The sequence below is a fragment of the Triticum aestivum genome, chromosome 5D, assembly GCF_018294505.1.
Source record: "Triticum aestivum cultivar Chinese Spring chromosome 5D, IWGSC CS RefSeq v2.1, whole genome shotgun sequence".
Taxonomy (NCBI): Eukaryota; Viridiplantae; Streptophyta; class Magnoliopsida; order Poales; family Poaceae; genus Triticum; species Triticum aestivum.
This window is the reverse complement of record NC_057808.1, coordinates 526728589-526741001: the sequence shown is the minus strand read 5'-3', so window position 1 is coordinate 526741001 and position 12413 is coordinate 526728589. Positions and strand designations below refer to the sequence as shown.

The following is a 12413-nucleotide window of genomic DNA, read 5'->3' as shown; positions in this document are numbered from 1 at the left end:
GAGCAAAGACAACGTACACATGACCCTAGACTATGTTACTACCTCCATGATGGATAGTAATATAAGTGTACTGTTATACAAAGCTTTACGGAATAGATAAATCCCGAACGTTCGATTTTTAAGCATGCTAATCCGAACTCTTTTCATGGCAACTTTAGTCAAGGCGTTGTTGACAAACATGGCAATTTTCTGACAAAAATTCGAACTGGAACAAAGTTGCCATGTGTTAACAACTAAAGTTGCCACCTCGCAACAACTGAAATTGCCATCAAAAAACGTTCGGGATCACATGCTTAAATTCTGAACGTTCGGGACTTATTGAGGTCCAAGCTTTATTATTAGGTTATAGAGTTATATTATATCGAAATATGTGATGTTAGGGTACCTAGCTAATTTACTCAAATTATCTCCCTTCTCATTAACTCATTGTCACATAGACAAAGGACAACGCTAACGCCCATATGTGTGGTGGGAGTCAAACCCGCCCACACGCCCTATAAAACACAGACTGCGCCACGTCACCGTATGCGTGCATGTGGGACTCTTTTGGATTTTCAGCTTTTAAAATGTTTATTTCTTAAATGAAAAATCCGATTGAAGTTCCGTTTTCACCATTAAATACCTCGCGACGAGATCTTCGAAACTAGATCTCATATCAATATATTTCGACAAATTTTTTTGGGGTTAAAAGTTGCCATCTCTATTGCACATGAATTGCCATGATGTTTACACTAAAGTTGCCATAATATATTTCAAGCTATTTTATTTGACATTTAAAAATAAATTTTGACATATTATAAAACGGGGAATTAAGAAACTAGACTTGCCATGAACCATAAACTAAAATTGCCATGATACATGCACTTAATATTTCCCATACAAAAAATAATTTTCATGGTCAAAGTACTGGAATTGCCATCATAAAAAAATAAAATTGCCATGCTCTACAAACTAAAATTGCCACATGACAACTTTAGTTTAAGCACTATGACAACTATAGTGTAAACATCATGGCAACTTTTGGGCAAAACAAATTTCATCGAAACATATCAACATGGGGTCTACTTTTGAAGATCTCGTTGAGACGGATTTAATGGTGAAAACGAATTTTTAATTTGATTTTTAAATTAGAAAATAAAACATTTTTAAGCCGAAAACCAAAAAGATTCCTGCCGATGTCATCCGTTCATACGTGGCAAACTGAGTGGTCATGAAGGCACGTGGGTGAAGTGCAAAATGCCACACGTGTGGGCGTTAGTTTTGTCGTAGACAAATTGGTTGAGTTGAATTATGATACGGCCAGTCTTACTCCCCCGCAGCAGCCGCCGGCCCCACTCCGCGGAACATGTTTCGTTAATTTCCCAGTTAGATTGTTGAAATTTTCTGAGCCGTGGTATAGTTGGACACGCCTACTTGACGAAACGGAGAAAAGTCCGGGCATCTGCATCTGGAAGAGCTCATATTGACGACTAAAGTTTTTCGTTTTATTTTTCGCGATGGATCTCGAAGACTAAACGTGGACACAACAGCACTAATTTCTCCATGTAGGAAGAGCTCATGTGGAAGACTAAACTGGAAGTATATTCTTTTGTCGTTTTTCGTTCTGCGTGGCTAGCTTATATTAGTACGAAGAGCTTCTTATTATGAGTACACTTCACACCCACACAATCTCTATTTGAAACTAACACTCCATTTCCAGATAGCGTACACTAAGCTGGTTCACAAGAACAATTTCTCTGATCAGAGCTCCACAAAGTACTACCGGGCCGAGACAATAGTTTACGATGGAAGATCTCGTGAAGAAACCCATGCCAGAGACACCTCCGCGGGCATTGTTTCTGTTCCTATTCTTCCTCTTCCTCTTGTTTGTAAGCTGGTTCACTGGAAAGACAAGAAAAATGCAGCATCAGCAGCGAGAAAACAACCACCTCCCGCTCCCGCCTTCGCCGCCGGCACTGCCCATCATTGGTCACCTGCACCTCGTCGGCTCCCTCCCGCACGTCTCTCTCCGCAGCCTTGCCAGGAAGTATGGTCCCGACATGATGCTTCTGCGCCTGGGCGCCGCGCGGACCCTCGTGGTGTCGTCGCTGCGTGGCGCAGAGGCAGTGCTGCGCACCCACGACCACATCTTGGCGTCGCGGCCCAGCTCCGTAGTCTCCGACATCCTCACGTACGGCTCGTCTGATATGGCCTTCGCGCCATACGGCGAGTACTGGCGGCAGGTGAGGAAGCTGGTCACCACCCACATGTTGAGCGTTAAGAAGGTGCAGTCTTTCCGCAGCGCTGCCATGGAGGAGGTAATTCTTAATTATCCGCTGACAGCATTTCCTTACTTAAGTTCAACCTGTACATCAAAAACTATAATTGCAAAACGTGAGTGTAATTTTTTTTATCGTAGGTTGTATGCGGATTTTATGATAGAAGTATGTTGATCCGTGAATAGGCAGTTTAATTTTATTGCTAGCCGTCCCTAGTGTGCAGAACTGAATTAACTAGTAGTACTTTCCGTTAAATCAGTTGATAACGGAGCGGCAGTACTGTGGCCGATAGGTGGGAGAAGCAGCACACGCGTATGGGTAGTCGGTATAGATAGGGGTTGAGGGGATTTGGCCGTTTGGGTTCATCAATTATCTATGCTAAGCAGCACAAGGGTATGGGTATGGATAGGGGTTGAGGGGATTTGGGTTCATCTTCTCTATACTAAATATTATCCCGCAGGTAGCTACGGAAATTAGTTGCCATATATTTCAACGAGATTAGTTGCAATACATTTCAACGAGATTTGGCTTTATGGGTCATGAATATTTTCCAATTAATAATATGTTAACTGAAACTAAAATACATATGATTTATTATATTTGATCATTATACATAGTTGTACAATATTTATTGAATATAAATAGCATAATAAATGAGTTTTCCCTGTGCACGGTTGGACTTTGATGTGTGTCTTTTTCCATGCATAGTTGCATGTTGATTTGATATGTTTACATGTTGAGAGAAATATGGTAGTGCGGTGCTTGGATTGGTGAGGTAAAAATGTGTTATTTCCTTCCATGCCATGAAGACACGTCTCTGATGAGCTACGAGAGAGTGTCTGATATTTTAAGAAACTGATTTTCATAACAGATGCATTTAGAGTTAAATGAAAGATTCCAGAATAATTGTGGGAACATGGTCCGAACCTTATACATGTGTTGTATATTAATATCTTTCTATTGCGATATTAAAACAAGTGATGAACATAGAACATCCACTATTCAGGATATTCTAAGTTTCTAATATTTTGTTAATCATTATTTATATATATCTCCCTTTTTTTGAATTACTTTCTACTCTCGGCCTTGTTGGTAGTTTTGTTATCACAAACTTACTGTTATTGACATAATGATTTGGATTACACTATGTCAAAAAAGGAAATAAAGAAAAGGGACTTCCATTATTTCCTCTGCTAATTGTTTCACAAATGAATGTTAGCTATCTCACACTAAGATACATGCGATCATAGGTGAGCTTGGTGATGGCCAAGATTAATGAGGTGGCCACAACCGATGGTACGGTGGACATGAGAGAGCTTCTCAGCTTATTCGCGAATGACATGGGGTGCCGCATCGTATCGGGAAAGTTCTTCCTAAAAGATGGACAGAGCAAGTTGTTCCGGGACCTCACCAACGATACCTCACGGCTGTTAGGAGGGTTCAACGTGGAGGAGTACTTCCCAGGATTGGCAAGGGTAGGAGTGTTTAAGAGGGCAGTTTGTGCCCAAGCCGAGAGAGTGAGGAATAGATGGGCTGATCTGCTAGACAAGGTGATCGACGATCATGTGAGCAAGGATAAGTCAACGTTTGATCACGAGGATGGTGATTTTGTAGATATTCTGTTGACTTTTCAGCACGAGTATGATCTCACAAGAGAGCACATGAAAGCTATCCTGATAGTAAGTAAAAATAATACATTTCAAACTATATATGTTATATATATAATCCTAATTAATTCATACCCACAGGATGTATTTGCCGGTGCAACAGACACATCAGCTAACGCCCTCGAATTCACCTTGGCCGAGCTCATGAGGAAGCCACGTGTGATGGGGAAGCTACAAGCTGAGGTGAGGAGTAACGTACCCCAGGGACAAGAAATTGTCAGTGAAATCAACGTGAACAATATGGCATACCTAAGAGCAGTCATAAAGGAGTCGCTTCGACTGTATCCTATTGCGCCTCTCCTTGCTCCACACCTTGCCATGGATGACTGCAATATTGATGGATATATGGTTCCTGCTGGGACGCGTGTCATGGTCAATGCATGGGCCATTGCTAGGGACTCGAGCTTGTGGGAGGACGCAGAAGAGTTCATACCTGAAAGATTTACAGATGAAGGCAGCGCTATGCATGTCAATTTCAAGGGGAATGATTTCCAGTTCTTGCCATTCGGGGCAGGACGAAGGATGTGCCCCGGTATGAACCTCGGAATCGCTAATGTTGAGCTTATGTTGGCAAACCTCATGTACCATTTTGACTGGGAACTTCCGCTTGGAGTTGAGAGAGAAGACATTGATATGACAGCGGTGTTTGGGCTAACCATGCGCCGGAAGGAGAAACTATTGTTAATTCCAAAATCCTGGATGTAGACACAAGAATAAAACCTAAGCTATTATTGGTATAATGTTTTTCTTTGCAAAAAGGTGTTACCGGTATACAGTTGCTACCAAATAATGTCAGTTCTCCCTTGTTTTAAATAAATGTTGCAAATGTTTAGCTACAAATATTGTTCTTATGAACACTGATACGATATTCAAGACACTAGTTTGACTACTATTGTTGGTTGTTACATACATATGAAATAAACTAGAAATGCCTATTGTCAAAGTATTTTTGAAGTAAATACTAGCATGGTACCACACACAAATGCACGTGCAGCATCTTAGTCGTTATTACTTTCATGATTTTAGTTTCTCATATGAGAACTTACATTATAAAATCCGTCGAGACAATATAAACTAAAAACTCACATGCTTAGTATCAAAGTTTGTTGAGACGATGCCATATGAGATATCGCATGGAAAAAATACAACTTATTGCTTCTTAAAATTTGGGCTTGTGATGCTTATGTAAAATGTTTACAGCCAAACAAACTAGATCCCAAATTAGACAAGTACTACGTTGTATGTTATCCCAAGGATACAGTTGGGTATTCCTTCTACCACAGCTCTGAGGGCCAAGTGTTTACGTACTTCAAGTTGTTGTAAAAGTCTGATTTGGGATTGACGGCGACGATAAAAGCAAGAGGATCACCAAGGTGGTGCTGGTGATGAGATCGACGCAGGCGATTGACGGCGGTGAGGACGGGGACGGGGACAGGCTTGGAGGAAGAACAGAGGAGAAGAAAGAGGAGAAAACTTAAGTGTGACTCGGGCACCTCATATCATGTTTGCTTTGTGTGAACTCAATTGGCATCATGCTCTTAGGCATTTCAGCGAACACCTCATGTCCATTGGAAGGGAGAACAAACTAGCACACACCTCCCACCTTTTGTGAGGAAAAAACATAGGATAGTGCGGGCAAGGGAGGGGGTACATATAGACAATTTTGTACTCCCGGTTGGTGTCTAAAACCAGGACTGAAGACAGACCTTTAGTCCCGGTTGGAGACTGATACGTCTCCAACGTATCCATAATTTTTGATTGTTCCATGCTGTTATATTATCATTATTAGATGTTTTAAAGTCATTTTACAGCAACTTTATATCATTTTTTGGGACTAACCTACTAACATAGTACCCAGTGTGAGTTGTTGTTTTTTGCTTGTTTTTTACTTCACAGAAAATCAATACAAAAACATAGTCCAAACGCAGAGAAACTTTTTGGAGAATTTTTCTGGACCAGAAGACACATGTTGGGCCAAAGAAGTACCAGAGGGGGGCTCCGAGGGGAGCACAACCCACCAGGGCGCGCCTAGGGGCCCGGTGGGTTGTGCCCACCTCGGTGGCCTCCCGTACTGCCTCATTGCTCCATAAATACCCGAAAAATCCAAAAACCCTAGGGGAGGCGATGAAACACAATTCCAGCCGCCGCAAGTTACAGAACCACGAGATCCAATGAAGACACCGTCATGGAGGGGTTCATCATCCTCATTGGTGCCTCTCCGGTGATGCGTGAGTAGTTCATTGTATACCTACGGGTCTGTAGTCAGTAGCTAGATGGCTTCTTCTCTCTTTTTGATTCTCATACAATGGTCTCTTGGAGATCTATTTGATGTAACTCTTTTTTGCGGTGTGTTTGTTGGGATCCGATGAACTTTGAGTTTATGATCAGATCTATATATCCATGAAAGTTATTTTAGTTTCTTTGATCTCTTAGCTGCATGATTACTTATAGTCTCGTATTTCTTCTTTGAATCTTTGGTTTAGTTAGGCCGACTAGATCGATTTTTCTTGCCATGGGAAGAGGTGTTTTGTGATCGGTTCGATCGTATGGTGTTCTTTCCCAGTGACAGAAGGGGTAGCAAGACACATATGTATCATTGCTATTAAGGATAACAAGATGGGGGCTATTACTACATGAATAGATCTCATCTACATCATGTCATCGTTCTTATTGCATTACTCCGTTTCTCCATGGACTTAATACACTAGATGCATGCTGGATAGCGGTCGATGTGTGGAGTAATAGTAGTAGATGCCGGCAGGAGTCGGTCTACTAATCTTGGACGTGACGCCTATATAATAATCATTGCCTGTATATCGTCATAATTATTTGATGTTCTATCAATTTCCCAACAATAATTTCTTTACCCACAGTACGCTATTTTCTCGAGAGAAGCCACTAGTGAAATCTACGGCCCCCGGGTCTATTTTTGCATCATATATTTTCAGATCTATATTATTATTTTCCTTTTCTTTATTTGCACCTTTTATATTCAGATCTATATTTCCAAAAACCCAAAAACACCTCGCTGAATTTTATTTGCCATTATTTTATTTGCATCTACCAATCTGTCTCTTTACCAATCTTTTACCTCAGAGGGATTGACAACCCCTCTACGCGTCGGGTTGCAAGTATTTGTTCTTCGTGTGCAGGTACAATTTACATAATGTTGCTTGGTTCTCCTGCTGGTTCGATAACCTTGGTTTCATAAATGAGGGAAATACTTACTGAAGCTGTGCTTCATCATCCCTTCCTCTTCGGGGAAATACTGACGCTGACACGAGCCATCAGACACACCAACCGGGACTAAAGGGTGTCGCTCCTGGCGCAACCCCTTTAGAAGCGGTTGGTGTCTCCAGCCGGGACTAAAGGTTCCATTCAAACTGGGACTGGTGCCTGCAGAGCCCCGTCCGGCGTCCTAGCCACTCGAACCGGGACTGATGCTCACATTAGTCCCGGTTCATAATGCGTCTGGGACTATTTCTTCCATCCGGCTAGAACCAAATCCCTGTTTTCTACTAGTGCTAGGATCCAACTTATTATTTATATATTTTTTGAATTACAGAATCATATAAGAATGGGGTTCAAGAATGAGTTGTGGCATAAACCTATGAGTTGAAAACTTTATCCTACAGATGATAATGCTCGGATGCGTCATCTCTCAACCGTTGGATGGAGCATATCCAACTATTAATATTTGAAGTTATTTTTACATTATATAGTGGAATAGATATCTCACTTTTTGTAACGACAAGTCAATTTTGTTTTATGTAGTGTCACCGAAATGTCAAGGCCGTGATGACATTATGTTTGAGATGCACTACACAAAAAGTTCTGAAGAGAAGCGGAAGGTTTAGGAGAAAGCACTTGCTACTCCAGATGATTAAGTTTGACTTCAGGCTTTCAGCCTTCTTGCTTCGGCCTATCAAGTTCTTATCTAGAAGCAGGTATAATCATTCCTAGAAATCTTCATTCAGTTCAACCGTGCTAATGCATTATTATTACAAATCATAACTTCCTTGTTAATTTGTTTTGGATAGAAAATATTTTAGTGGAACTGCACAAAAAGACCAAGTCCCACGTCCTCCACCATGTGCTTGAACTACAGGAGAGACGGGTTAATTACTCAGGATGTGCATATCACAAGAAAGTTATATTTGTAGGTATTACATGTATGTTCAATATGCTTGCTAATAAGTGTGTTCAATTAATGTACATATTGGCTATGAACTTCGAATGTATGATTCTCTGTTATGAAAAGTAAAGTGCTTGTGCAAATATATGATGTATGATGTGTGCTTGTATATTTTGTGTGTGTGCCTTTTTGTCCATATCACTTCCTGGTTTGGCAACAAAAGAAACAAAGGCAAGCACTACAAAAAAATACACTTCTGTGATGATACGTGTTTGTCACAGTAGATCACGTTTTCTATCATGCATGTACATCCATGATGATTTTATGACAGTATCAAGATAGTCATACCTGTGCTGTCGTAGAAGTGTTCCATGACAATACCAAAATTATCATCACGAAAGTGTACACTTCCATGACGATAAATGGCGCGGCATGGAAGTGCTTTCGTCAAGGGTAACCGACACGTGGCATCTGCCATAACGGGTCACCGTTAAGCTACCATGTTCCGGTTTGGATCGGATAACCCGTTAACAGCCCGGACCAATGGTGATTTTCCACGTCTAAAATCATCATTGGCTGGAGGAAACACGTGTCGGCTCCTCGGTGGGCCACATGTCGTCTGTACAATGGAGGAGACATTCCTATGATACGTCGACATGTGGAAGGGCCTAACAGAGGCCCATGTAGGTTAAAAAGGCCGGCCCAGTCAAAGGACCGTAGTATTTACACAGGTACTGGTGGGCCAGCACACTAACAGCTTGTTTAAACATGGAACATTTACGGCCCGAAGCCAGATCTGGCCCGTTAGTTGTTTGCCAAATATTTGGGCCCAATTACGGCCCATTGACATTTCGGCCTGTTAGAGGCCCGGTGTAGACATGGCCCCATTTCAGCCCGGTGTGTCTTGCAGCCTGGGAATGGCCCGTGGTACCCATGGGCCATATATGGTCCGACGCGACATCCGGCTGTAACGCCCACGATGCGGCTATATCTCCCACGTGTCGAGGCACGACTTAGAGGCATAACCGCATTGTGGTTTTGTCGCAAGAAGGGTCATCTTCACACAATCCCATGTAATGAACAAGAATGGGATAAAGAGAGTTGGCTTACAATCACCACTTCACACAATACATAAATATAATTCATACATCATCCAAAATACACACATAGACCGACTACGGTCAAGATCCAAATGAAAATAAGATAACCCCAAATGCTAGATCCCCGATCGTCCCAACTGGGCTCCACTACTGATCATCAGGAAAAGACACATAGTAACGACCACGTTCCTCATCGAACTCCCACTTGAGGTCGATCCCATCATCTGCAATGGCATCGTCGGCACCTGCAACTGTTTTGGTAGAATCTGTGAGTCACGAGGACTCAGCAATCTCACACCCGCGAGATCAAGACTATTTAAGCTTATAGGAAAGGATAGTGAAATGGGGTGGAGCTGCAGCAGGCACTAAGTATATATAGTGGCTAACATACGCAAAAGAGAGCGAGAAGAGAAACAACGGAACGGTCGTCATCTAGTAATGACCAAGAAGTGATCCTGAACTCCTACTTACGTCATTCAAAACTCAAACCGTGTTCACTTCCCGGACTCCGCCGAGAAGAGACCATCACGGCTACACACACGGTTGATGTATTTTAATTAAGTCAAGTGGCAAGTTCTCTACAACCGGACATTAACAAATTCCCATCTGCCTCATAGCCGCGGGCACGGCTTTCGAAAGATAATACCCTGCAGGGGTGTCCCAACTTAGCCCATCATAAGCTCTCACGGTCAACGAAGGATAAACCTTCTCCCGGAAAGACCCGATCAGTCTCGGAATCCCGCTTTACAAGACATGTCGACAATGGTAAAACAAGACCAGCAAAGCCGCCCGAATGTGCCGACAAATCCCGATAGGAGCTGCACATATCTCGTTCTCAGGGCACACCGGATGAACACTACGTACAACGAAAACCAATCCTCGAGTTTCCCCAAGGTGGCGCTGCAAGTGGCTCTAGTTTGGACCAGCACTCAGAGGAACACTGGCCTGGGGGTTTAAATAAAGATGACCCTCTGGCTCGCGAAAACCCGGGGGAAAAGGCTTAGGTGGCAAATGGTAAAACCAAGGTTGGGCCTTGCTGGAGGAGTTTTATTCAAGGCGAACTGTCAAGGGGGTCCCATAAATCACCCAACCGTGTAAGGAACGCAAACTCAAGGAACATAATACCGGTATGACGGAAACTAGGGCGGCAAGAGTGGAACAAAACACCAGGCATAAGGTCGAGCCTTCCACCCTTTACTAAATATACAGATGCATTAATTAAATAAGAGATATTGTGATATCCCAACATATCCATGTTCCAACATGGAACTAACTTCATCTTCACCTGCAACTAGCAACGCCATAAGAAGGGCTGAGCAAAAGCGGTAACTTAGCCAAACAACGGTTTGCTAGGAAAGGATGGTTAGGGGCTGACATGGCAATATGGGAAGGCATGATATAGCAAGTGGTAGGTAGCGCAGCATGGCAATAGAACGAACAATTAGCAAAGCAAAGATAGAAGTGATTTCGAGGGTATGGTCATCTTGCCTGCAAGGTTCTCAGAGTTGTCGAAAGCTTGATCCTCGTAAGCGTACTCAACAGGTTCCTCGTTCACGAACTCGTCTCCCGGCTCTACCCAAAACAAAAACACAAGCAATGGAACCACAATCAATCACGGGAAATGCACAAGCAACATGATGCAAAACATGAATGATATGCAAGATATGATATGCGATGCATATGCGTGCTCCGGAAGGAAAAAGATGAACAAGGCAGTAACTTAGCAAACCAATCATGCCACTGGAAAGATGAGATGATTTCGCTCGAAATCGATATAAAGATCACCGGAAACGGATGCACGGTTTGTAAATGGCGAGCAAAACAAGAATGACACGAATCTGAGATTAACAGCATGATAGCACTTAGAATGCAACAAGTAACAATGCTACAGCACTCCAACATAGCAACAAAGCATATGGCAGTAATCTACAGGAGATGCTTGACAAAAGATGAACAATGAGCTACGGCTAGCTCACACCACAGCAGGTTCAAACAAGCATGGCAAAAGTGCAGAAGATAACAGGTTCACAGACAGTGAAATTACTGGACATGGCTGAAACAGCATCAGGTAGCAATGTTCAGAGCACGAAATCAACATGCTACAGGAACTTAACATGGCAAAACAAGGCATGGCAGTATTCTACTAAATGCATATAACAAAAGTACCTTACTGACCATAAGCCAAAAGGACCAGAACAATATGATGGAAACCATGTAAACATAGCAAGTTTCGTTATCAGGTTTCAGACTTGGCAGAAAACAGATCATGGCAGAAACAATAATATAAAGGCATATTTGTGAGCTTGATGCACTCATCACAAAGCAATGCATGACAAAACAAGCATACCTACAGCAAGATGGCATGTTTATGAAGCTATCCATGGCAAGAGTAAGTACATAGCATGTATGGATCAACTACAACAAGCTTGGCAAAATTGAATAACACGTAAACAATCTGCCAGAAATATTTTATAGCAAAAGTAGAGCAAGATTGAGTCATGCTATGGCACTCCATAATTACAAACAAGGGCAGGAATGAATCAATTACAATAATATCTACAAAACATCCTTACTGAACATCTCCAAAAGGAGCATAGATCTCTCTGTAGCCACATGGATATATAGCAACAAAATAACAGCAGACAAAGACTTAGAGAAAACACCATGTCTCTGAAATCAGAAACATTACGGAGCCTAGTTTGCATGCTTGTGCTAGTCACCACAGATATCACAAAAATACATGGCATACACCCCTGAAAAGATGGCATGGCATACAACAAAACACATGTAGAGCTCATACCCATAAGATGCACAGATTAAATGATACAAAAATAACAAATCCTCAAGTTCTGATAAGTAACAGCAGATAACAGCAACTAGCACTCTTGCACCAGACATTTGGGCATCAAGATGGACTCAAATGAACATGGTGCAATGGAACAAAATGAAGAGCATCTCGAGACGAACATTTCGATATATTACACGCGTGAAACAGAGCTATATGCAGCGAGTTATGATGCGATGAACATAGCAATATACTGTGAGAATATTGGGACTTGGAGATTTCGGGGAGAGGAGAAAAGTCAACCTCGAGGTTCACAGATCGGATCGGGGCGAGAGGAGCTCGGGCTTGCCGGAACTTCGGCCGGAGCGGGAGGAGAAGGGCGCCGGGGCTCGGGGGGAGAGGAGGAAGGAGGACGGCGACGGCGGCGGGTCCTCGGGAGGCGCGGCCCCGGGCGGCGGCTGGCGACGT

General features: G+C 42.6%; 1 protein-coding gene across 1 annotated transcript; it reads left to right on the top strand.

The window, feature by feature from the left end:
* The first annotated feature begins 1663 nt into the window (after positions 1-1663).
* On the top strand, positions 1664-4868 carry LOC123123469 (indole-2-monooxygenase). The gene is made up of 3 exons (XM_044543984.1): positions 1664-2297; positions 3509-3937; positions 4007-4868. Exons 1-3 carry the CDS (start codon positions 1785-1787, stop codon positions 4628-4630), a joined length of 1566 nt encoding a protein of 521 aa, XP_044399919.1. The 5' UTR covers positions 1664-1784; the 3' UTR covers positions 4631-4868.
* The last annotated feature ends 7545 nt before the right edge of the window (positions 4869-12413 follow it).